We start from the raw sequence: 26,616 nt of genomic DNA, 5'->3' as shown, positions 1-26,616 counted from the left end.
TTCTTCTTCTTTTTTGAGACAGTCTCACTGTCGCCCAGTGGGCTGGAGTGCAGTGGCGCGATCTCGGCTCACTGCAAGCTCCGCCTCCCAGGTTCACACCATTCTCCTGCCTCAGCCTCCAGAGTAGCTGTGACTACAGGCACCCGCCACCAAGCCCAGCTAATTTTTTGTATTTTTAGTAGAGACGGGGTTTCACCACGTTAGCCAGGATGGTCTTGATCTTCTGACCTCGTGATCCACCTGCCTCGGCCTCCCAAAGTGCTGGGATTACAGGCGTGAGCCACCACGCCGAGCCGCCAACTGCAGTTCTTGAACCTACATCAACCTCAACCCAGAGGCCAGTGGGCAGGAGGGCCTGGTGGGAAGGCGGGTATCCATGTCTTTACCTGAAGTGCTCAGCAATAAGGCAAAGGTACTGAAAAGACTCAACAAGAGTGGCATCAGGACAACTAGTTACAGGATGAATGTTGATATTGGTATGTAAATTCAAAGAAGTGACATTAAAATTCCAAGCCCTTTAACAAGTGTGCTTAAAAAAGTACTAAAATACTTCTTACACAGGTATGCATTCATTCTTTCCTGGTCCTGTTTTAATCCATCATTTTTATACCAGTCCATACAAATGAAAAGAATTTTGGAAATAATTCATTTTTTATTCAAATATAACTACATTTAACAATCAAGGTCATGTGGCTTAGAAACCCAAGCTTGGTTTTAGACTCAGACAGATGGTTCATTGTCAGCAGCCATTAAAACAATGTTCTTGAATTAGACCAGATGAAGAGAAGGGACAAAAGCATGTTTTCAAGTACATATTAAATTTCATTCAATAATAGTATGTCTTCATACAACTACCGTGAATTAAACAAATGATTCTAAAAGGCAGTGGGCATAAGGAGGGTTGCTTCACAATCTACCCCAGTCACCACACTGAATAAGTATTGTGTTTATATCATAAAGTGAGGTTCTAATCTCATCAGTGTTGAGTTCACCTGATGAACCCCGACCCCTTTCCCTACCCAACTCATCCTGCAAATAGAAATTCTACTTCTAAAGGAATCCATTTGTCTTTCTTCCCATTACTGTGGTTCAAAAACTGATACTACAGCTACCCAATATTTAAGGATTTTAATCACAGAATCCTGTAACTAAGCCTTTCTTTAAAGAAAGACAACCAGTTCTTTTTTATGCCATTTATTTAGAAAAACCCCTTTGTCCCTAGTGAATGTACTAACCTTATTTAAACAAAGATAAGTGAGGGAAGTAAGAACTGATTTGAGGAATGAGCCTGGGATCTGAGGCCCACCACACATTCCTTACCTTCAACTTACCTTTCCAGTCTTCTCCCACCACTGCTCCACCCACCTGAGATTTTAGGTGGAACAAGCTACAGGATACTCTCTGAATGTGGTTCCAGCTTCCCTTGCCTCACACTCTTGCTCATAGCATTTACTTTACTTGGAAACATTGCCTTCATCTCAGCCCCATTCAGTCTTTACTTGTTCACATCATACTCTTCTTTCAAAACTCAGTGGAAAAGTTCGATTTCTCATGTAGCCTTACCTAACTCCATGCCTCGAGAAAATCATGCAAACTCATGCCACAGCACAGCCAGCAGCAACATACCATCGGCATGGCACTGACAGCAAGCAAAAAGGACACGGGGTGACTTCACTGTCTCCACTTGAAGAACTTAAGGTCTGTCTGGGTGAGGGGTGTACAGTCTTAAATATTACAGCGATCATTTATTAGAAATATTCATCTGCTTCTAAGTTATATAAATACTTTTAATGCAAACATTCAATAGGGCATCTTTCCCATTGCTCTCAAGATTTCATCTCTTTCTGCTGCCGTAGGCATACATGGCTTCACTCCGTTCCGTCTTCTCTGCATCATGATAGAATGCTGTGTACAGGCATTAAAATAAAAAAGAAGAAACCAAAATCAGTCATGTATTAAATGCTAATCATTTGCCAGTAATTTGCTATTGCTTCCTCAAACAGGAAATTCTAAAAACCAAGTTTAAAAAAAAAACCCAAAACCCAATTATAGGACTCCAGATAAACGTTTTTAAATTATTAACAATTAAATAGAAGTAGTCATTCCCACAGGAATACATTAACAGCAATTGGGATGGGAATATACAAAGTACAAAAGTATATACAGTCCATCAAGAAGAGCTACTGAATAATCGTGAAATAAAACCAACAGTGCGTTTAGCAAAGGGAAAGGAAATAGCTGGATTCAGTGGTTCAAGGAAACAGAAATTATATACCAATGTTTTCAGAAAAATGGAGCATTTTAACTACCATGGATGGCAGTGAGAAAGAAAAAGGCAGAAATGGAAGTCTAACATGATGTGTTATGACAAGGGAAGTGAAACATTCTGTTCATCTCCAGGAAAACTAAATTTATAACAAAGACATTGTTTTAGGGCTGCAGATACTTAAATGCCTAGGAAGACCCACCTATATTAAAACTGCATTCTTATAGCTTAGAGGATGAGGAGGCAGCTAACGAGAGCTCTCAAGGATCTTTCAGGGCTAAAGCAGCAGAGGATAAAGTTGAAAAGTTAAGTTTCCCTACAGCCATCAGTGGGAAAAGATTGTGGGTACTGACTAATTTTAGGCTTCAGTTTCAAGCCTAGGAGATGGGTTTTAACACAAAGTTAACCAATCTAGGCTTACCCAGAATTTCCGGCAGTTTTTATACTTCAAGAAGTAAGTGGAACACCTTTCCTTGTCATAGTTATTTTCATCCAGACATCTGGTGGAAGCATCAGATTCCTTACAGACATAAGAGAGGCATCATTTAAAAGGTAGAATAGGATCTAAAAGCAAACAGACAAAAAAATAAACAAGCTGCTTCCCTAGAAGCAAATAACGTGAAATAGTTCATTTGTGTTCATTTTGACGGGTAGACTCTAATAAAAACTGGACAATCTCGCCAACTATCCCAGTATGCACTCTGCTTAGGCTAACACCTTCCTTTTTATAATCTGGGCCCGTTTTCTGAATATGTGATCACAGGAATTTGAGCCAAATAACTGTGATTAATTAATCCAGTAACCATTTTAGTAAGAAACTGAGGCAAGGTGCAATGTGTTAAATGACTACTGCACAGCTAGAATCAGAATCCATCTCCTGACTCACAGTACATCTCTCCTGCTTTTCCAGATTTTCATTTTGGCTTGAATGTTTGATCATAACGTTGGTTTCAAGATTCCAAGTAAATCACTAATAACTGGTCTACATCAAGACAACCTAAATTAACACCATTTATCTCAGTGCATTTTTGGCTACCATTTACTCCATTATACGAATACACTATTATATAAGCAATTTTAATAGATATTACTTCAAAACCAAACAGGCTATAAATTCAAAGGAAAGTAGGTGCCACATGGGGATTAAATTTAAGCTGTGTGAACTGGAAGTACATTGAATAACTTAAAAGTGAAAGGTATGATTCTGTGAAGTCATCTAAAGCAGGGGTCCCCAAACCCCGGGCCACAAAGTCGTACTGGTCTGTGGTCTGTTAGGAATCCCGCCAGACAGCAGGAGATGAGCAGTGGGCGAGTGAGCCTTACCACCTGAGCTCCCCTTCCTGTCACATCAGTGGGAGCATTAGATTCTCACAGGAGCATGAACTCTATTGTGAACTGCATGTCTGTGAGGGATCTAGGTTGCAAGCTCCTTATGAGAATCTAACGCCTGTTGACGCCCACCCCCTTCCCCGTCTGTGGAAAAAATTGTCTTCCACAAAACCAGTCCTTGGTGCCCAAAAGGTTGGGGACCACAGATCTAAAGGAAAGCTTTAGCTATATGGGTAGATAGTTTGCAACACATATCTAAGAAACATGTTCTACCTAAACAGAACAAAGCCGAATTTCTATGCCAAATATTTAATGAATGTATATATTTGGAAAATGCGTATCACTAAAGAGTATAATTTTCATGGGACCAGTTATGATAACTACATTATTCAAAGGTAGCAAAACCACAAGTAAGTATTGCAAATCATACCAAATAAATGCCAATAAAAGCCTACTCTTAAGACATTTTGTTTATGAGATACCTTTGTGAAAACCTTTAAGCTTTAAATAGGCTAATTCTATTATCAGCCCATTACTCTCAGCCAAGTTGTCAAGGACATGATGCTATTATTACTAGTGAAACAATAAATGTCAGTGACAGTTTAAAAATATCATACCTTCCAGTTTTCCAAGTTTGGACTAAACATTCTCAGTGTTACATTTTCCTGTGTAGTTTTACAGTGACAACCAAATGCTTGCATATTATACAAATAAGGAAAACTAAAGAACACATGAATGTTACAGAAATTATAAACATCTAAAAATGCTCTAGTTAAAAAGGATATGCTGGCCAGCAATATTTTTTGTAGAGAAATAACTTTATTCAACAACTGCAGAAAACAAAGGCCCACAAAACTAAAAGCAGCCTGTTTTTCCAACTTAACACTCATGAAAATTAAAGCAAACCATCCTACCGACAAGCAAGGATTTATGTCAGGATCTCTCAGCCTCCCTGTTACCACGGGCATCCTGACAGTCTTCTTACTGAGGGTAGACACAAAAAAATAATTATGCAGATGACAGAAAATAAATCAATACATCTCAACAGCCCTAAAAGTACCTGAAATTTTGATTTTGGCATAATGATCACCTAGTGAGGAACTTCGTGTATTCTCTGTATTTTGTGAATAAAAACTTGAACGTGGCTGGGTGCGGTGGCTCACGCCTGTAATCCCAGCACTTTGGGAGGCTGAGGCGGGTGAATCACGAGGTCAGGAGATCGAGACCATCCTGGCTAACATGGTGAAACCCCGTCTCTACTAAACATACAAAAAATGAGCCAGGCATGGTGGTGGGCGCCTGTAGTCCCAGCTACTCGGGAGGCTGAGGCAGAAGAATGGTGTGAACCCGGGAGGCAGAGCTTGCAGTGAGCCGAGATCGCGCCACTGCACTCCAGCCTGGGTGAGAGCGAGACTCCATCTCAAAAAAAAAAAAAAAAAAAAAAAAAAAACTTGAACGTGTTTTTCCTTTGTATGGCCATGCCTCAACACAAAGGCCATATATTGGACTGAAATGCATCTACGGCCTGGGTGTGGTGTCACCTGCCTGTAATTCCTGCACTTTGGGAGGCTAGGGCTGAAGGGCTGCTTAAGCTCAGCAGTTCGAGATCAACCTAGGCGACACAGAGAAACCCCATTTCTACCAAAAATACAAAATTAGCCTGGTGTCGTGCCGTGTGCCTGTGGTCCCAGCTACTTGCAAGGCTAAGGTGGAAGGATCACTATAGCCCACGAAGTCAAGGCTGCAGTCAACTGTGATTGCATCAGTGCACTCCAGCCTGGGTGACAGAGAGAGACTGTCTCAAAAAAACAAAAAAGAAAGATAGTTCAATTATAATTCAGTTGTGGTTTACTCTTATTCTTAAGCAACCAAATGCACTAATAAAACCTAAGAATACAGTATGCATTCCAACAATTACTTCCTTATTTTACAGCAATTAGCATACAAAATAAGAATGGAATTCAGTACAGTCCAACTTTAGCACAAACATTCATCAACTGAAGTACCAGAGTGCCTATTTTATGGCCAATAGTAGGGTAACCAACACACCAAAAAGCCAAGTTATTGCTTAGTTGACATTATGAAAAGTTATACTGTTTAAAAAACAAAAGAGTAGAAATTTTACTTCCAGTGGCATCTTCTTTTTAACTGATTGCTTCCCTGGGTTGCAGGAAGTCAGGGAATGCTACTGTGCTTCTGTAATCTTCCAATTCAATTCCTAGAGAAACAGCTTTGCAAAAGCTGGGGAGGCCGAGTCGGGCGGATCACAAGATCAGGAGTTCAAGACCAGCCTGACCAACATGGTGAAACTCTGTCTCTACTAAAAATACAAAAATTAGCCGAGCTTGGTGGCACGCGCCTGTAATCCCAGCTACTCAGGAGGCCGAGGCAGGAGAATCGCTTGAACCTGGGAAGCAGAGATTGCAGTGAGTCGAGATCGTGCCACTGCACTCCAGCCCAAGCGACAGTGGGAGACTCCGTCTTTTAAAAAAAAAAAAAAAAAGACTCACCCAGCCCGGTTCTACTATGGGAAAGACCAGGATGTCCAGGCCAAAGGAGACCAGGCTTTGCAAAAAAATCAATGGAAAAGGGTTTGGTTATTCTGGTGTCCATTAACTAATCACTGAATAATAATTTTATGATTTTCATTGAACAATACAAGAAAATATCCTGCAAACAGTAACATCTTGGCAAAAAAGAAATCGATGCTGTTCAATTATATCTACAAGCTTTCTCCTCTCCTGAAGATAATTTTTTTTTTCACGCTTGACTTCTTCCTGAGAGATGATAGTAAATAAATTCACAGCTTTCTTTTTTACATCTATCCTATGATGTGAGAACACAGAATTCTTCTTAGCTGTTCATACACTTTAGATTTAATAATCTCAACGAGGATCAGACAACTTTGCATTAAAGTTTCGTGCCTTACGTGAAAGTATCCTACTCTATATTTTATTGTCAGTCAGAAATTCTTTAAAAATAATACCTAGGTAACATGACATATAACCAGTTCGAGTTTGGTGCATGAGTTTCTTCACATTTCATTTCCTTTTCCTTCCGGATTCTAAACACAAGGCACTCTAAATTTGGATTTCCGAAAGTCCCCTCCTTTGCATGAGTTCCTCGTGTATTAACTGGAATTGAAGAGGAAATGTCAATTTACAGTGAGAAGCGGGGCTGAAGTGCAACATCGAGTGCTTGGCTGAAGGGGCCTTATCTATTACTTTTTGAATGTACTAAACAAATGTTACAAGGCTCTACTACTTGCAGAGGATAGCCAGAAAGAAAAACCAAGCAAAGATTTGAAGGAGGGGCCACAAAACCATAGCACATTCGGGTAATAACTCTAAAATCCACTCCAAAGGGCAAACTGCTTAATAAAGCAGTTCTTGATTTCCCATCCAGTGGTTCACGTCCCCCCTCTCTAAGTAGCTTTGAAAGGGCAGGGGGATGGGAACGTTTCTGAACACGTTCATGCCCACACGCCCCGGGGTCGGAGCCCGGGCAGGGTCCACGGTTCTGCTAAACCCGGAAGCTGCACACGCCGTGCCGTTAACCTACTGCCAGGTGCAGAGGGTAAGAAGTCAAGGGTGGCCCGCTGGAGGTGGGCGGGCAGGGCGAGGAGAAACATGGGGCGAACCCGAGGCCTCGCCGTCTTCCGCGGTGTAGCCCGCCAGCGTCTGATCCCGGACAGTGCGCACAGGTGAACACACCTTGCTGTGCCCTGAGACCGTGCCGAGAGAGGCAAGGGGCGAGGAAAACGCAGGGAACTGGGGGTGGGGCCGGCAACTGCGCTTCAGAGGCTACAGAGAAGGAGAGTGGAAGAAGAGCTGGGGTTGCCCGGACTAGGCAGGGGTCATCTTCCTCGCCCCCGGAGCGAACAGACCGCTGTGGCAGGAGGAAGAGCAACGGGAAGAGGATCGCGCTGCGGCGAAACCTGGCGGCAGCGCCTCCGCGCCGCAGAAGTGGATTCGGGCCCCGCTGCGGCCCAAGGGCACCCCTCTCTTCCCCCTTTCTGCGGCCGCCGGGGAGGTAGGGCGGGGGACCACTCACCTCGGGCCTCCGCTTCGCCAGCACCCAGGCCGTCTCCAGCTCCAAACACGTCAATGGCTCACGCAGCAGGACCTTAAGTAGCGCGCATCCGAACTTGCTGCCCCCGCTCCCCGGCGGCAGCCCGCCCAATCGGCGCGCGCCGCCGCGAGACTGACAGCCGCGCGGGGCCCTGGGCCGCAGGGGCAGGCGGGCCTCGCCCCGCCCCCGCCTGGCGAAAGGAGGGCCGAGGCGGGAGGAGTGGGCGGGGCGGGGCGCGCGACCCCGCCCCCTCTCCCCCGCCCCACCGCACCTCCCAGCCGCGGCCCGTCTCTTAACACTTCGCCTTGACGGGCGGCGCCGCGGCCCAATGGGTGGGTCGGCTCCCGCCAGCGGCGGCGCCGAGTGGACGGCTCCCGGGCGGAGCGCGCGCGGGGGGCGGGCGCAGTGGCGGGCGGGGGTTGGGGGCGGTCCGATGGGAGGCGGGGGCGGCGGCCGAACAGGCAGGGGGAGGCGGCGGTGGGCGCGACGTCGGCGGCGGCGGCGGCGGCGGCGGCGGCAGCTGCAAGTTGGGCTGCAGGGGCAGCGCATACACTACAATGGCTGCTGGAAAGAGGCGTAAGGAAACAATTTCCAGGCCCGCCGCGTCCAGCCCGAAATATGAGAAAAAAATTATTAGAAATTCCGCGGGCGGTGTAGAGGCGGCGGACGGGCCGGAGGGAGGATGTTAAAGCCCCGCGGTGAGTTCTCCGGGGGTCCGGGGCGGCGGCGAGGCGTTTAGCGGGAGAAATATCAGGGTTATTTAAATTATGGGACTAGCCGAGGGGGCAGAGGAGCAGCGGCGGCGGCAGGAGGAGGAAAAGTTTGTGCTACTCTCAGCCCCTGCTCAGGACCCCAGAGAGAAAAATAATAATAAAAAATAAAATAAAATAATTACGCGGGGCTGCGAGGACTCCCGAAGTCGCTTCTGACAGGGCAGGGGGCGATGCGGCTGGGGACCCGAAGGTGAGGTCGGTGGGAAAAAAAAAAAACCCTTTATTCAGGGTCTGGAAAGTTTGAAAAGTTTTCCTCCTCCTCCTCCTCCTCCTCTCTGGTGCTGTGAATATTGTGACAGCGGCAGCGGCAGCAGCGAGAGCGGAAGACATTAGAGACCCGAAAAATAAGGGAAAAATTAATATAAATTCAGTTTTGAGAGTAAACTCTCCGCATTTTCCACCAAAACATCCCGGGGGAAGGTCGCTTCCCAAAGGGCCTGGCGGAAACCCGCAGTCGGCAATATTTGGGGGGCACTTTGAGTGACTTGGGGTAACTTTGCCCCTTTTTCAAAAGAGGTTTTTCTTTTCTGGAGAAATGAATTTGTTTTTGCCCTTTCCTCAGGTGGGCAAGCCGGGGTCGGGGTGCGGGGTCTGCAGGGAGGTGTGAGCCTGGGGTGTGTGGCTGCGAGGGGGGGTAGGGGGAGGGGGTGCTAAATGAAAGCAGGAGATCGGCACAGAGCAGGGACAGCTTGTTGTCAGTATCATAAACAACCAAAATGGAGGGAGAACTCAGGCATATAACCAAATAAAAATTTTTAAAAAATCGCAAAAAATCCCTAAAAATCCGGGATGCTCCCCCTTTTCTCGCTAAAGGTAAAAGTATGTACCGCCTTTCCCCTGAAGTCCATTTTGACTTTGCAGGGACCAAGGAGTTAATATTTATTTATTTTTTAAAACTTTCGAAGGGCAAAAGCCTTTTATAACTCAACCGACAATGAGAAAACGTGAAAATCCGATGCAAGAGAAGCAGGGGGAGCGAGGGGGGAGGTGGTAGTGCAGAAACTGCTAAACTTATTGGTAATGTGGACTGATCTGAGATAAGATAAACACTATATTTGCTATTTTATAACTCTCTTTTAATGATCTTTGCGGAGTTTTTTTGGGTGGAAAAAAAAGTGATGCCATTTTCTTAATAGAGTTAATATGTGTGATTGGAAGAATAAACCTTTCCGGCTTTAGATTGCATTTTCGTCGCATTTATGCTTCAGGTTTTGTTAGTGGCTCCCTCCTTTCTTTAAACTGGGCTCTGCAAAGGAGGGATAGAGAGGTGATGGTGCTCAGAGAGGCTGGAGTGCAAGGCTGGAGTACCTTTTGGGGAGGGGTGTGGAGTTGCTTGGTTTCCCCCTTCCTGACACGTTTGCTTCACCTGTTCATCCTTCCTGAAGAATGTTAAGCTGAGGTTTTCTGGTTTTATGTATATAAAAGGATGATGTCTCTTGCATCACATTGATGTTAATGGGAAAGTGCTGCTGATGTTGGTTCCACGTGGGATATGGGACAGAGCAGGGCATTTTAAAGGGACAGCTTCTCTTTTCCTATGGTTTTCATCACCTACACAGAATCACTGTCTGAGGACCAAAAGCAGAGGTGCTAGGAGGGTGTGGTGATGGAAGATCCTTCCCTTTCTGTTACTCCAGTGCACCCATCCATAGGAGTGATGGAGGGACAGGAGGGATAAACAGCCTCAACTGAAGATGGATATGTGTATAGTTTGTATCCAAGCTGTTCTTTTGTGTAACAAGCCCTCCCAGGAACTTTTCATGTTACATTGCTTTGCTTTGGAAGCTGATTTTGGAAGGAATTGTGGAAAAATGGAAATAGTTTAAGGTGTGTGGTGTAATGGTATAGCATTATTGAACAGTTATGAATTCTGTGCAGTGAGATCAAAGAGCTGTGTATGCCCATATTGTGATTTTACAGCCATTTTGTAAAAGCTGTAAAATACCTAATATTCAATTTTGCTTAAGGTACATTGAGGACTTCTGGTTGAAAATTACAGAGTGGTGAAGATTCTTTTAATATTATAAGCAGTAGGCATTTCTTTAGGGGGAAGGAAAGTACACACACCAACACCATGGAAAAGTTTACACATCCATATTTAAAGTCCATCCTATACATGGGCTGTAACTTTGCGCCTTTGAAATGAAAAGATTTAAAAAATCCTGAGCCCTATGAGTTTTCATCTTCTGCGTTGAATTTATTTGTGTTATTTAACAGAAAGTGTTTACTGACCATAAACTACTATCGGCTCTTATGTTTTAGATTTCCACGATATTTTCCAAATTTAAAATATGTAAATTGTTAGCTGTACTATAATGGGGATTAAGGTTAATCTTCAGTAGAAATTACTTGTGTTCCATTTTCCACAGGTATATGGAGTTTCTGAAATAAATCCTTATTTCCTCTTGTTTTTATGATTTATAGACATGGATTAAAGTTAGAGCTGAATTTTTAGACTTCTTATATAGAATGTTTTTTCTTGCCATACTGTATAAACAAGTTATTATTTTTGTAGTCCATTATATGTTAACTTGTGTTTACAACTGAGTTCTTCCAACTTTCTGTAAATACCTCCATAACAACATCACATCGGTAACGTGTTTGAGTACATCATCTTGTGGTTTCTGATTTTGGAAGCAATTACAACTTTCTAAGAACTCATTAAAAAATTAATCTCATCACCCACAGTTAAATCAAAATTGATTGGAAAAGGATTAAGCTATCAATAGAGAAGGGAAACTCCTCCCTGCCCAATGATCTTCTGTCCGGAGGTTTCAGAATGCCATTAAGACTTACAAAGCCTTTTCAGTTTATCTTACGTTTTCATTGTATTTTGGCTCAAGACAGTTACATTGACTATAAGTAGTCAGAATTATGCTGTGCATTTAAAGTAAATGAGACTTAGATCTTGAATAATTGCCACTTTGACAAACCAGATGCTAATATCAATAAATTCAATCTCTATAAAAAAATGAAGGAATTCAAGTTATGTTAGATCATCGTGTTATTCAGGTTGTTTGGACACTGTGATTGGTTTATTGTCAATCTAAATAAAAGTGCTAGTATTGTGATTTTTTTTCTTCCTCTCATATAGGGTGGTGTAAAACTTTCTTCATGTTTGTATTTGATGCAACTAGCTACTTGTCTGATTTAGAAAATGCACTCAGAGTGCACAAATCTAAAATCTGTAATCGCTTAGAGAGTCTTATTTAGATGGGGCACAGCACAATATTTAATTTGAAGTGATTGTACTGAGCTTTTGTGATGCCTTAGAAATACTACCTGTTGAACATCCTTTTCTGAAGCTACTGTTAAATTATACCAACATACAGAAATAATGTAATGATGTTGTGTACTCAAAATCTTTATTTCAGTTGGAATCGGAGAATTCTCATATATTGATAGTCTTATTTGAAATTTATATGCCTAATTTTGCTACTTGAAATTCTACAAAGAATTTAGCTGCTGTAGAAGATTTATAAGTGTGGGCTAATATTGACACATTCTGTATCTGTATATTATTACCAAAATATTTTAGTAAATAGTAAGTAGATATTTATAACAAAATAAATTAGTGAATTTGCTTTATCAGTATAGTTTTAAAATTTGAAGGGTACTATTTGTGTTTTAATAGCATGCACAGGTGGGGGTTATTCCTTCATTTTTAATGTAATCCTGGTTGTCAGTATGTACATTTTGGTTTGATATTCTGCAAATTTTCCTTTCTAAGGATTAAATTTGTTGTTTCCTAAATTAAATGTAATGCTCCTGTCCTAAGTGAGATTTGAAAAGCCAGATGACTAAAATATATATCTATAGCTATCTTTGAAGTTTTGTTTCAGTAATCATTTGCCTCTTGAGCTGTGTAGTCCAAATAATTTTATCTAAGAATGTTTTAATATTTTTTCTTTAGAATCATGTTCTTTGGAAAATTAAGATATATAAAAAATTACCAGTTACACACATCCCCAAGGAAAAAAAAGTTTTACTGAAGAAATTTACTTACATTGCTTGGAATACATATTCTTTTTGGTGTGTTTGCAAGTGTATAAGAAATAAATATTAATTTTTTCTCTTTATATTGATAACATCTTAGATTCTTTAATTATTTGAGTAAGGGAAGAGTTTCAAAAGGAGAAAACTGAATCTGTTCAACAAAATCCAAGGTAGTGAATATGATCAAGGTAAAAGGGCTATAAATCATCCCTTGAGCCATTTTTAAATGTCTTAAGAACCTGATAAACACTTTTTCTGAAACATTGAATACTTTGAAAGTATATAAGTCACTTCTGAAAAACAAAGGTAGACCTTTAGTTTTAGCAGGAATTAATATAGGTAGCATATTTAACCAATTAGTAAGTGTTTAGGTAGTCATGGAAAAGTATTTACAAATATGTAAAATATAAGTGCAGGGTAAATCAGATTGATTAGCTGTAAAGTTAACCTGATTTTAGAATTCATGCATGGGAATTCTTTTTATATTTTACCATAAGAATACCTTGGAGGTAACTAATTTTTGCTTTTTGTATTTATTTTATTGCCTAAATGTTTTGAAATGCTCAAACCTGAAATCCACTGTTACTACTTTTCATTTATATTAGGTTAACTTTTATATCTTATTTGCAAATTTCATTGTAAAATATCATTTGAAAAATTAAGATTTTTAGATTGTAAAATTTTATAAAAGTATTGAGCTATTAACATTTGAAGTTATAAGAAATGTATGTGTGTAATAGCCTAGTAGAAATTATTACAGGGACATAATTTGATTTTTACTTTTAAATTGATTAGCCTGCTGCCCAGAGGTTTGCATTACACTCACTGTTTATAGCTATCCCTGCCTCCTCTTTACAGGGTGGTATTGACAAGGATATGGTGGTGTGGAACTTCCAAGGGCACTTGGGTATTTTTGTTTTCTGATTTTGCGTATGTATTGGTGTTTGTTGTTAAGAATTTTGCTCTTTAAAAAAAATGCTTATCAGCACATTAAAAAATTTTATAAAACAGAAATATCTTATTTTTTTTTAAAGGTGGTGTGATACTGCATTAAAATTGTTAGTATTTAAAAGTCCCTGGATGTCTTGTAAACAGAGTTACTACAGGATCATGGTATTAAAACTAACCGTAGTGTGTGTTGGGAATTTGAGATGACTACCTAAAAAATGTGTGTGCATGTGTAGAATGAATGAACTTATGCAGTATGTCTTAGGTTAATAGGACAAGAAATTTGCTTAAAATATTTCCTTGCATTTAAAAGTGGAATCTTCTTAATCTAAAAACATAGAAAACCTAGCAGTGTGAAGATGTTAGGAAGCAAAAATGTTTTTTTGGTGCCTTTTAAAAATAATAATTTTAAACAATGAAAATATATAACAATAAGTATGGACTAAAATGTCCAAAATTCATGGTAAAGAATTTGGTAGATAAGAATTTCAGAGAAAAATAACAATTGTGGTAAATTAAAAATTCATCTTATGTGAATAAATAATAACCAACTACAAGGCAAAAGTTATAATTTTGCCTTAAAAATTAGATAATTGGGGAGATCTGCCAAGAATATTTTTAATACCAATTGTTGGTTTTATAATGACCTTTTTAAAATAGATCCCCAAAGCTTTCCTTCCTTATCTTCTTAGATTTGAATTAAACTAAATTAAATTCTAAGAATAATTTGTAGTGGTTATTCAGAATTTTTTTTAAATAAGAAAAATTACTTTCTGCTATTTTTATAAAAGATTTTAAAGATTATTTTAAATGTGTGTCTTCGTGAAGTGTCCTGAGAAAGTTAGAAATTATTGAAAATCATTTTCTTCATTGTTCATCAGAAAGCTTAAAACTTTAAGTTAATGAAATAAATTTTAAAACCTCAGTCTAAGAATAGTTTGCTTCATGGACTTTTTTAGAGCAATTTAAATAATTTGTTACAGACTTAGTCACATTTAAAAATCCTTTCACAAGATAATGATAACATTTCACCAACAAAGTTCTTAATTTCTGGTATGTTTTTAGGTCTATACTGCCGAGTAAAGGAATTTTTTCTTTCCCATTTATTATTTAGCAATTATTTTTCTGAAAGAGAATCTAAACTTTTGGTATTATCTTCTGGGATAGAAGTTGCCTTTAGTATTAGAAAATATTTTGAGAGTGGAGGGGGCATCTTTTCTTAAAAGGCAACAGAATCCTTTACAGATTGTGAAGGATGTGCCATTAGAGAGTCTTGAACTCTTCTTTTTTGAAAATGAGAGCCCTATTTTAGCCTTTCAGTCATTAAATATTTGAATTATTATTGCAGACCAATATTGGAATTGCACATATACATATTGATTATGATTTCCTATCTTTTTGTTTCTGAATGTGATAATATTCTCAGAATAAATACTACATGTAGAGGACTGCCATATCAATTTTTTTAAAAGTGTATCTCTTTAACCAATGGTTAGACATTAGAGCCCTTTAACTTTAAAATACATTTTTGGAGACTTTTAAACTAGAAATCAATTAGCAAATGAGGAATTTAGCCCCTTTGGCTCAAAGGCAAAATTGGAAAGTGTCATAATCACTTTTATTCCTTAGAAGATACCTTAGTAAATATTTATTGAATTGCTCTTGATCATGAGAATTTTAAGAAATTAAACCTGGAAACTTAAGATAGTTCAAGTGTATAGATTCAAAATAGCACCGGTTGGATTTTAGTCTACCAGATTTTCTCAGTAACTTGATTTTTTCTTGTGTTGTCTTAATGCTGGAATTACATAGAGCTCACATCACTTTTCATCATACCCTAAAAGAGTTATGATGACTACGTTTCATTTTTATCAACTTTGGGCAATGAAGGAAAAATGCTGTTTTATTATATATGAGCACTTTCCTTTTCTTAAGCTATTTTCTGTATTTCCTAAACATAATTTAAGCACTGCATTCCATTGAAGAGAAATTTGCTCCATTATTCTATGTTATTATACATTTGCAACTTATAGAACAGTTGTCACTTTATATATTTGGATTCTTATGACCTTATAGCCTATTATAAACTTAAAAACAAATATTAACATGACCAGCATATCCTATTATAAATAAGCTACACCTCAAACATGAATTTGTTTTCCTTGCACCTTTAAAATTCTTTCTAAATAAATCTAAGAAAATGTTCATCTGTTTTGCTAATTTGTCATAGACTGAGGTAATTTAATTGTATAAATTTCAATCTAGATTTTTCTCTTCTAATATTGGTAGCATTTTACTTGATATTTACTATTCAATTTCATAGGATTTTAGCATTAAAATAGAAATAGATGTATAATAAAATAGGTTAATTACACCAAGAGTGGTGGAAGCAGCCCTACCAGTTATCTGGAAGATTTTTTAAATGTTTCAAAGAAGGAAAGTTTCTGTAATGATCAGGCACACCAAACAGGAGTTAGTGACATTTTATGTTTTTATCTTGCTTCATAAAACATAAGCATTCTCAGGGCTACTGTCATGCAAACAAATAACTGATTTAACTGTGCTCTATGTTAAGCACATCTATCAGGTCTAGCTTTTAATGTAATTTGCTCAGTTTATTTTTAAGCAAAAGGTATCAGACATATTTTTCAGAAATAATTTGTCATATATTATGCTTTGAAAGATGCTGTATTAAAATATATTGTCATATTTGCTTACCCAAATCAAAATGAAAGTAAACTATCAAGTAATAGGCTTAATTAGACATAGAATGAAAGCTTTAAATATTTAACTGAATAACTTGATTTACTGCCGAAATACACATAATTTTAATTGAAGTAGTTGTTTTTGTATCTAAATCTACTTTTTATGCCTAGAGGTTTGTAAGCAAAGTACAAAAAATACATATAAAATTCTGTAGAAGTTGCTGAGCAGCTAGCCTTTATCAGTTAATAAAAATTTTTTTTTTTCAAATATATGGTCAAAATTACTTAAAAATCATGATATATTCAATTATTTTCATTATTTTTCAAAAAAAGGAATGACAAATAGGTCAGCACTTGGTTGAATGTCTATTGTATTTAAATTCTTAATTATCAAGCATTTAATACTTTTAATAGTATTTCAATTTTTTAAGTACTGTTACGGATGTTTTTCTTACAAGCCCTTCTTTTGGGAAGGTATAAACAAGTGTCTGTACTTCCTATCTCACAATATTGCTGTTGAGAGATTGCTGGTAGACAGTTATTTTAAAACTTTACTTCTATAACTGCTTTTATTTGATATGTTCTCAAGATCATGTTATTCTTAAATTCCTATCTGAGAGCACTTTTAATTATAGCCTGGGTTATCTTTTAAAATATATACCAGAGATACAGTTGCTCTACTTAAACATTGGATCTCATATGGTGCTTGAATTTAATTATTCTTAGTTCACCTTTTATCCGTCAGTGCAGGGAAAGGTAGAGAAAGCAGTTTGTTGTGGGAGAAATGCAATTGATCACATTCAGAGGCTGACTCATAATAGCTTTTGTACAATGCATGATACTCTTCCAGAATTAAAAGAAATTTCTTAATTAAAGCCAAAATATCCGTACATCTAAGTTTGTCCTAATCAGATTTCAGGCACACTTGTGTGCTTCCATTGGCCCTTCCAAGTGTTCTTGCTGTTTGCATGTGTTTGGTTCTCAGTGCTGCCACCCTGTGTATGGCAGTGCCTTACGTAGACTAGTTTTCTGTGCTTTTTAAAATCAAGCAATAACATCCAAAACCACTTCTGGAAAATGAGCATATGTATTAAAATTAATATAAAAGTCATTGTGGTATACTCTGGTTCTGTGTTTAATGCTGTACTAAAATCTAGATTTTTTTTTAAGTTGCGCAGTTCAGAAGTGTGGTCTTCAACTGCTAAGTATAAAATTTAGAAAATTTTAAAGATAAGTAACTTTATATATTTCATCCATCATTTCACTGAAATAAAGTAGAATTAGATTAGTATTTTAAATCTAGCTTGAAATTGATCAGATAAGAAAGCAGAGGTTCTGATCCTTTAAAGATGAGATGTTACAAGATTTTTTTATTTCAGCCAAGTTTTAGTTAAAAATTTTTCCTAGTAAAAACAAAACAAAGTGAGCACAAAAACTGTTTATGTTTAAAAGAAAAAGAAACTTGATTTGATTGGTTGAATTATTCCCTGAATCATTAGCAACATGACTTTTAAATTATAACTCCCAAAATATTTTGAGCATTAATGCTATGCTTCAGCCATAAAATACTTTGGCTACCTGTCAGTCTTTGCTTTTACCTATACTATCGCATTTAGTTTTCACAGCAATCTCATGAGATAGGAATTGCAAGGATAATGTGTATGCAAGAAGCAATAATGATTTCAGAAATTGGAATTCTGTTACTTTTTATAAGTAAATCTTTAGAATGGACAGACCTATAGCAGCTAATTATTATATGTTATTTGGGTAGTATAAACCTAAATTATGTCCATATTGAAGTTCATATATTTAAGAAAATGTACATTCTTACAAAAATGAAGATTTCAGGCATAGAGTTGACAGAGTAATTCAAGTTAAAAAGTGCTAAATGTCAGCTTTAAGCTGTACATAAGGAATTGGGGAAATTTATCAACTTATTAAGCTAAAGGAGATTTTTGTAAAGATATAAGCATAAACTTTGTCTCATAATAAGGATCTTAAATAGGTAGTTTTGTTAATTTTGACCTTAAATTTGTTGCAAAGCTGTCTAATTTCAGAATAATAAATAAACATTTTCCCCAAATTTTTTGAATGGTCTTAGTTCATTAAACAATGTAATTCTGCATGATGACAATTGAAAATACTGCTTAGCTTGGTTAATTTTAGATGTTAGGCTTCCAAGCTAGAAATGCCACTGATGATCTTCCCACCCAGGAGAGTTAAAAGAATTTAATATAGTATATGGTATTGTCCCAATTACTAAAGAATTTCAAGTTTCACATCTCCATTTTGTTATTCATGTAATCTCCATGGGTTTGGGGGATTTGGGGATTTCTCTCTTCCTTTGTGTCTCCCCTCTAATAAACACATAAATATTCCTTAAATTTATTTTAAAATAAAAATGTAATTGATACAGGAAATGTGGCTAAATGTTGAATTGGGAGAGAAAGAAAAATTTTTTAAACTTCTCTGCTTTTATGTCTTTGGATGATGAGTTAATATATAAAGAGATCCCAGAGCATTGTATTTTAAAATGCTAAATGAATGGTAGAGACAGTAAAAACTATAGGTGCTCAAGGGAGGAAGAGATGGAACTTGAGATGGGCTTTGAAAAAGGCATGAGTTAGGAATCGGCAGAAAGAAGCAGGGCTGTTCAGGTGAGAGGAATGGGTTCAGCAGAGGTTAGGAGACAGAGAAGACCAGTCTGACTGGAGAGGATGGTTTGCAAGGGGACAGTTCAAGAGCGGCTAGAAAGGTGTGCTGAGATCTGATTGTGAAAAGCCTTTGTTACCAGCCTGAGGAACGTGCACTATGTGCTGTGGAAGGCATTGTAGCTTTTTGAGCAGAGGAGGATGAATTAGGAAAGATAAGTTGATCCAGAGTCCAGAATAAACTGACCCCACGGATGTAAGACTAGAGTTAGAGAAATGTGAACATATTCCGCATTGGAAGTGGGGCCCGCTGCATGCAGAAGTCTCAGGTCTTTACCACTAGGTCCATTCTGCTAGCAATTAAGACTTCAGCTATTCTGTGAATGGCTCTACCATTTTTTTAGTTCCCCAGTCATGGAACCACCTTTTTCTGCATTCGGTTGGAACTTACATCATAGGTTTAATACTAGTGTTATAGAGATATTAATGAAGTGGACACATAGAAGAAGTTAATACCACCTGGAGGAATTAGACTCACAGAGGAGCTGGCTGTAAAGCCGAGAATGGTGGGGGATGGCCAGGGGACCCGGGGAAGGATGCTTAGGCCCAGCATATGTAGCACGCACCCCATTCTCCTGTAGTTGAGTGTCAGGGTGTCAGGGGTGAGCAGAATGATGGTGGAGAAAGCTAGAAAGGGAGACTGGGGCCAGGAGGCATCAGGTCCTGAAGGCCACACAGAAGGGGTTTTATTCCATTGAGAGGGCACCCACTGAGGTTCAGAGCTGGGTCTTTCATGATGTAAACCCAGTCTTTTACCTGCGTTCCCATTCTCTCTCCTTTGCTCATTCCTCTCACCAGCGATTCTCAACATCTAATGTTCTCCTATAACCCTCTCACCAGATGTCTAGCTTAGCTCCCAGAGAAGACTGGGACTGGCAGTGCCCTCTTTACCTCTGGATTCCTCTGTAATGGTGCCCAGCCCTCCTGTAGGGGAGGATCGGGGGTGGCAGAGATGTACTGCCTAGTGCCAGGAAGGGTTGGTCTAGTTGGGGAGGCTGGGCCCCAGGGCTGTATGCCGGGGCTTCTGGAGCCAGCCAGTTACTCCAGCCCCTCGTAGGGCCTTGTATTGTCACTCACCCCTCCCATCTTAGAATTTCCCATCTCTTCCTCTCCACTTGCAAAATAAGCTCAGATCTTCCCGAATCAAAAAAATAAAATATACCTTTGGCTTCATCATCCCCCTTCCCTAAGTACCTTTCTCCTCATCAGGGCCAGACTTTCTGGAAGAGTGGTCCATGTGCTGTCTGTTTCTTTCATCTCCCCTTACTCTTTAGCTATCCTGCCCCTTTATTTTGAGTCTGCCTTTGGAGGGAACATCCATCAACAGCCTCCCAGGTACCAAACCTGGTGGCATCATTTCCATTTTATCCCCACTTGGCCTTTCTGCGGGATTCCACATGTTTTGCAAACTCCTGCATCTGTGACTTTTCTGGCTTTGCTGTTCCTTCTCTGGCACCTCCTTTGCACTTTGGTTGGGTGGCACCATTTTTCCACCTGTCCCCCAACCACCAGCATTTTGGCATTCCCCAGGGTTTGCGGCATTCCCCAGTCCATTTCTGTCAGTGTACACCTTTCCTGAGCACCGGTTCCCACTCCTGTGGTACCTTTAGCTTGCAGCTTTGTGCTAATGAAGCCTCAGTCTCTACCTCTCTCTAGGGCCTCCATGTCGCTTTTCTGTTTACACTAACATCTCCACATCTATGTGCAGGACACCTTTCCTTTTATGTGTTAGTCATTCAGCAAAGTTTACAAAGTGCCTGCCACACAGGTCAAGTACCATGTTGGGTGCTAAGCCAGGCCCCACCCTCATTGAGCAAAGGACACAGTAGTTAGCAGGGTTCCCTTGGGGTGCAGCAGGCAGCATGAAGGAAGGAAGAAGGAGTTCAAAGGTGAGGAGTCCTGGGGGCCGGGGAAGAGGGACTCTAAGAGACAGCGATCAGGGGACACCTCTTGATAAAAGGCCCTTTGTATAGAGGCCTGAATGATGAGAAGGGGTGGGCCAGGAGTGACCTGGAGGGATGCTCCAGACAGAGGCCCTGAGGTTGTATCGGAGGAGCCCTATGTGCTGGAGGCAGAGGGAGCGAGATGGGGACTGGGCAGAGAGCCATCTTGCTGGACTGTCTTGTAACCTCTATGGGGACCACTGGCCCGGAGTGCAATAGAACTCTGGAGCAGAGCGGGGGTTGTCCTTTGCAGGGTGGCTGTCACCTCCAGCCTCATCCTCATCTGTGCTGCCCTCTGCACATGGCTATAGGAGGGTGCCCCGTCACCTCTTTCCTCCCCTGCCTCTTTGAGAGCCATGTTGCTGGGGCACCCACAGCCTGCCTGCCTCAGCTATGGTGACCCTTCTGTGCCTACACAGCCACGTCCTTCTCACCTGCCCTGGAACACCGCTCCATACCATGCGTGAGTATGCATCTTCCTCTCAGGACTGAGCCGTGGAAGGCAAGGACCGCGTGCTGTCCTCCACCCCGCTTTCTCTGTCTCAGAACCGGCGCGTGGTAAATTCCTGGAGAGGAGTGCTCTGTTTTCAGGGGCAGTCCAGAGGTTTGATTGTGGTGAAGGGAAGTTAGAGGAAGCCCTGAGCAGCAGTTAGAGGCTGTGTGATGCGGGTCGTCCATTCCAGAGGGTGTCCGGGATGACATTGAGTCCCGGGGAGAAGTCAGTAAGAGGAGGCCTGGGATCACTTCTTTGGAGTCACCCAGCCTCTTGTTAACTGTGAAGTGTGGAACAGCAAGGTTGGGGGAGAGGGGGTGGTTAAGCTTGTCTCTGCTGCTCCCTACCCACCCTGTTCCCTGCTCCTTCCATGTCTAAGCCCTGCCCAACAAGTACAGACAGACCCCCTGACCGCCACCAGGCCAGCCCTCACCTGCAGCAAGCCTTGTTACCATGGGGGTGGCAGAGACAACTACACATACCTCAAAGAAAGACAGACACAGACGCATGAGGCAAAAGGATGCACACCCCTCAGAATACCCAGAGCAAGGGAGACCCACAATCCCAGAAAGAGAAACACACGGGGGCCTAAGCACAGTGGGCGTGGGAGGCTGTATCTGTCTGTGCAGGTATGTGTAAATTATGTTTATATTTATATTTCAGGAGAGAACCAGTGGGAGAAAGACAGGCACAGAGAAAGAAGAGAGACACACACCCAGTTCACACCCAGAGAGGGGAAAGAGATGCGCCAGCAACTCTGACTCTGTCTTTCCCCTGCTTGAGGGGAGACCTCAAAGCGGGGAAAGACACTGCATGCTCACCAGGACAGGCTGGGAAGAGACACTGAGGACAGCCGGACTGGGGGAGAGAGTGACACATCCAGAAGGTGGAGGTGGGAGAGACAGATTCCAGGATGGGCGGGAGAAAGAGGTACACTCACGCCAGGATGTGAGCAGAGACGCACACTCCCACGGTGGAGGGACACACAGCTCCAGACACGAGGACAGGACACCGGTCCCGCCAGGATTTGGGGAGAGAGGCACACATGCTCAGACGGGGTAGACACACACAAGCATGCAGAGCTGGCAGAGAGACACAGACACCTGCTCTGCAGCATGGAGAGAAAGACCCCCAGAGTTGGGGGAAGAGACAAATACACTCCAGAGTGGGAGGGCCCCAGAGATCCACAAACATACACAGCCCTGGAGGGGAGAGAGGAGCACACACACACACTAGGGAGGGAGAGGGTGCCTGTGCCCCACTTGGGAACACAAGACCACAGACAGAGCAACTCCAAAGGGAGGCGGCACATGTGTGCACACACATGCACACCCCCATGCATCTGGATGGGGTGAGGGGAGAGACACATGCATAGAGGAGGATGCACACATGTGTACGCATGCCAAGATGCAGGAGGGAGGCCCACACGCTTGCAGAGGAGTTAAGACAGGCCAGGTGAAAGATAGCGCACCAAGGGCAGTGAGAGGAGATACACGGGATCAAGAGATGTTTACACACTACTCATCCATGCCTGTGGTACTTGCACTGTCCCCGAGACTCAGGGCGGGAAATGATCGCAGTGCCACCCACTTGTCCTCAAGCCCCACTGGGTGCGCCCATAGAGCCGGGTCTGTGCATGGCAGTCAGCGCTTGGCCCCTGAAAACACCTGAACTCTGCCTATCCTCCTCAGGTCACCCATATCCAGACAAAAGGTCACACCAAGGTCCTTTACCCTAATTAAAATGCTGGAAGTATGCAGCAGAGGCATCACACGCTCATATAGCCGGTTCTATCCTCCGAATGTGATGTACATGTGAATCACAACTATCTTGAGAGTACAACAGTAGAGTGAAGAACCTCTCGATTAAACCAATACAGTAAATGCTGGTGCATCACCAGATTCAACAGTTAGTGCCTCCACGGCCAGGCTTGTTTCTTCTATCCCCTACCCATGCCTGTCCCCATTCCCTCGAGGTTGTTTATTTTCCTGCAGGTGTGAAGTTATTTCATGTCATTTGTATATTTATGATCATGTATCTTTGGCTTCCCAGCATCTTCTGCTTGGGATTCTCTTTTCCCCTGCTCCTTAGACAGCAGCTTTCCGGCCAACTCTGTGGTTCCATGGTACTTCTGTGCTCCCCAAATCCCCCTGTGGTGCCCGTGTTATGGCAGTGAGCATGCAGCTACCTTGCCTTGTAGTTAGGTGTGTCCTCCCACACCCGCGGGACTAGGTCTGTCATCTTGATATCACTCCTTACCTGCACACAGCAAGCACTTGGGAGGTTTTGTGAGACAAGTGCCCCGAGCTGTAACAGCTCAAAGGAGAGACTTGTGTTGCCCGTCTTGGGCCCTGTCTTCTCACCAACCCAGAGCTCCCTGGGCACTGGCCCTCTCCCGGCTTGCACTGTCTCCTGTTCTCCCACAAGAAGCCAGGCGCCTTGAGCTTCAGGACCTCCTGCCGCCTTAGAGTTGGGCTGAGGTGGCCTCAGGCAAGGGAACCTGCTCGGTGCTCTCTCCAGCCGCTGGCTATGAACTTGGGGCTTCCTCACATCTGTCTTGCCCCCTGCAGCCTTCACCAGCCCTGGATGCTGGCTTTCTGGGTCGTGGCTCCACCACCACCCTACCCCAGCCTCTCTGGCACCTGCCCTCTGCATGTTCTCCCCTGCTGGCCCAAGAAAGCTGGTTAGCTTCCGTGAAGAGTGCAGGTGGTGGACCAGCTGGCTCTGTAACGGACTCCGTGAACTGAGAAGTGACTCCCTTATCTGGAATAATAGTGCTGTCTGACTGAAGTGCTTGCCCTGTGCTGACTGTTCCGGGCACCTACACATAGTGATGCCTTTTATCCTAGTGATGGCTCCCTAACGTGGGTATTGTCCTGATTCCCACTTACGGAGGAAGAAAATGAGCAGAGAGAATTTAAGTCACTAAGTATTAAATGAGATAATACATGAAAAAAGTTCTCAGCATAACACTCGGTTCCATTCAAGTGGTCAAACGGTTTTTGTTTGTTTGTTCTAAACAAGCCTGTTCACTCTTTTTCATGAAATTTTGGCTAATAATGATGATAATAGTCTCTAATAGAACTAGAAATCTCTGATAGTCGTTAGGTAACTTTACCCCCCAAGTTCACTGAGAAAATTGAGTCTATCAGATGTGCACCCTCAGCAGCTTCTTCTCTCACCACCCACCTTATTCCCATTCTAACCCCTCCTTTTCTTGGCTGCAGAGGAGCTCTGCTCTTCTGCCCAAGGCTCATCCACTCTTTCACTGTCCCATTAAATATGGGATCGTGTTTGGTCCCACTGACTTCTTCCCTTCAGCCAGTGGAGGTGTTCAAGATTCTCCAGATCAAAACGGTTCAGAGTCCTCACTTGTCTCTGCCATCTCCATTCTCTTTCTCCTACAGGCCTTCACATCTTTCTCAAACCACACACACCCAGCAGACTCCTGCCTCACCACTCCCCCGAAGCAACTTGGGCAAAGGTTTCATGATGGCCTTCTGCTACATACGCATGCTGCACCCACATACACACGACACACACACACACACACACACACACACACACACACACACACACACACACACACACCCCCACCCAGTGCTGAGTCCAGCAGATGCTTTCCCGGTTGCTCCACTTGCCTGCTTCATGACCCAAGTCTCTCCCGCTGTCGTGCACCCACTGCACCCATGAGCCACCATATTCTGCCACCTCAGCCTGACAGCGCCTTGATCTTGCTACGCTCATTTATTCTCCACCTTTATTAGTTAAAAAATAACTAGTCATCAGTGAAACCCCGTCTCTACTAAAATTACAAAAAAATTAGCCAGGTGTGGTGATGCACGCCTGTAGTCCCAGCTACTGGGGAGGCTGAGGCAGGAGAATGGTGTGAACCCAGGGGGCGGTGCTTGCAGTGAGCGGAGATCGTGCCACTGCACTCCAGCCTGGGCAACAGAGCGAGACTCCGTCTCAGAAAAAAAAACAAAAAACAAAAAACTAGTCATCATATGCTGAATAGTTGCTTGATAGCCTAATGGCAGTATTTCTTTTTCCTTTTTTTTTTTTTTTTGAGACAGAGTTGTGCTCTCTCACCCATGCTGGAGTGCAGTGGCACGATCTCAGCTCACTGCAACCTCCGCATCCTGGGTTCAAGCGAGTCTCTTGCCTCAGCCTCCCGAGTAGCTGGGACTACAGGTATGTGCCACCACACCCAGCACACTTTTTGTATTTTTTTAGTAGAGACAGGGTTTCGCCATGTTGGCCAGGCTGGTCTCAAACTACTAGCCTAAAGTGATCCAACAGCCTTAGCTTCTTAAAGTGCTGAGGTTACAGGCATATTTAATTTCTAAAAAATAGTTTACCTAATGAAGGCCAGGCACAGTGGCTATGCCTAAAATCCCAGCACTTTGGAAGGCCGAGGCGGGTGGATCACAGGGTCAGGAGATGGAGACCATCCTGGCTAACATGGTGAGACCCCATCTCTACTAAAAATACAAAAAATTACCCAGGCGTGGTGGCGGGCACCTGTAGTCCCAGCTACTCGGGATGCTGAGGCAGGAGAATGGCGTGAACCCGGGAGGCAGAGCTTGCAGTGAGCGGGGATGGCGCCACTGTACTCCAGCCTGGGTGACAGAGCGAAACTCCGTCTCAAAAAAAAAAAAAAAGAAAGGTCTGTTAAACATTTGTTACTGTGTTACTTGTACATCAGTCTCAAATGCTTAAAAATAACCGTTTAGCCTCAGTAGAGTAGAATTAGCCTCAGTAGAGTAGAATTATCAGTTGATTGGTCTGTGGCCTTTGTAGCAGGGTCAAGGGTGTAAAAATGATCATGTGCATTCCTTAGTTTGGAGAAGATGTAAACATCATAAACTGTGTAAATCATTTCTGACTTTGTCATTGTCAACCAGCTTTTATTATGTACCCAGAGCTTGTGGTACATGTACGTGTAGGTTTACTGTGTAGGGTGAAGTGTAGTGCTGCCTTTAGAGATTTTTTTTAAAACCTTTTATTGTAGAATATTTTAAAGATATATAGAAGTACAGAAAACAATAGAATGAATCCTCATACCCATCGCCAGTTTCAAGTTACCACACCTCAGCAGCCAGTCTTGTTTCCTTCCTCCCCTACCCATACCCATTGCCTCTCCTGCAGACTCTTTTGATGCAGTTACTTCATATCATTTGTATATTTCTTGGTGTTTCCAAAAAGTATAGACTCTTTTTAAAGGTATAATTACAATACAGTTATCACACACTAAAAGAACAATAATTCCTTAATATCTAGTGAGTTTTTTAAAATCTGCCTACCTATCTCCTGTTTTTAATGATTTCCATGATCCAAATCCAGTAAGGTCCATACCTACTATTAGCTGGCATATCTCT

General features: G+C 41.8%; 2 protein-coding genes across 14 annotated transcripts in view; one reads left to right on the top strand and one right to left on the bottom strand.

Annotated features, from left to right (window-relative positions):
• Positions 1 to 632: 632 nt before the first annotated feature.
• CHCHD7 (coiled-coil-helix-coiled-coil-helix domain containing 7) lies at positions 633 to 7,697 on the bottom strand. Of its 8 annotated transcripts, none has more exons than XM_065519248.1 (6): positions 7,649 to 7,697; positions 7,157 to 7,398; positions 6,582 to 6,729; positions 4,510 to 4,579; positions 2,688 to 2,830; positions 633 to 1,905 (listed from the first exon to the last, which is right to left on the bottom strand). In XM_065519248.1, the coding sequence occupies exons 2-5, from the start codon at positions 7,224 to 7,226 to the stop codon at positions 2,714 to 2,716; spliced, it is 405 nt and encodes a 134-aa protein (XP_065375320.1). In that variant the 5' UTR covers positions 7,227 to 7,398; positions 7,649 to 7,697; the 3' UTR covers positions 633 to 1,905; positions 2,688 to 2,713. The 8 variants fall into 8 exon arrangements, with proteins under 8 accessions (XP_065375320.1, XP_005563408.2, XP_015310361.1 ...); XM_005563351.4 differs by having other exon boundaries at positions 2,688 to 2,786; XM_015454875.3 differs by lacking the exon at positions 6,582 to 6,729.
• Positions 7,698 to 8,154: 457 nt separating this feature from the next.
• Positions 8,155 to 26,616, top strand: part of PLAG1 (PLAG1 zinc finger) — a 50,838-nt gene continuing 32,376 nt past the window's right edge. For all 6 annotated transcript variants that reach the window (XM_065519246.2, XM_005563346.5, XM_005563345.5 and 3 more), the window contains exon 1: positions 8,155 to 8,364. The gene's annotated coding sequence lies outside the window, so the exon portion shown is untranslated. The remainder of the gene's footprint in view (positions 8,365 to 26,616) is intronic.

The sequence above is a fragment of the Macaca fascicularis genome, chromosome 8, assembly GCF_037993035.2.
Source record: "Macaca fascicularis isolate 582-1 chromosome 8, T2T-MFA8v1.1".
Lineage (NCBI taxonomy): Eukaryota > Metazoa > Chordata > Mammalia > Primates > Cercopithecidae > Macaca > Macaca fascicularis.
The sequence above is the reverse complement of the archived record's forward strand: the minus strand, read 5'-3'. Positions and strand labels throughout refer to the sequence as shown.

Excerpts from the sequence above, each read along its gene's own strand:
- CHCHD7 (XM_005563351.4), bottom strand. The coding sequence starts at position 7,226 with ATGTTTCTCCTCGCCCTGCCCGCCCACCTCCAGCGGGCCACCCTTGAC. Across the intron at positions 6,730-7,156 it reads CTTACCCTCTGCACCTGGCA|TTAATACACGAGGAACTCAT; the intron begins GTAGGTTAACGG and ends CTTCAATTCCAG. Across the intron at positions 1,906-2,687 it reads AAAACTGCCGGAAATTCTGG|CATTCTATCATGATGCAGAG; the intron begins GTAAGCCTAGAT and ends GCCTGTACACAG.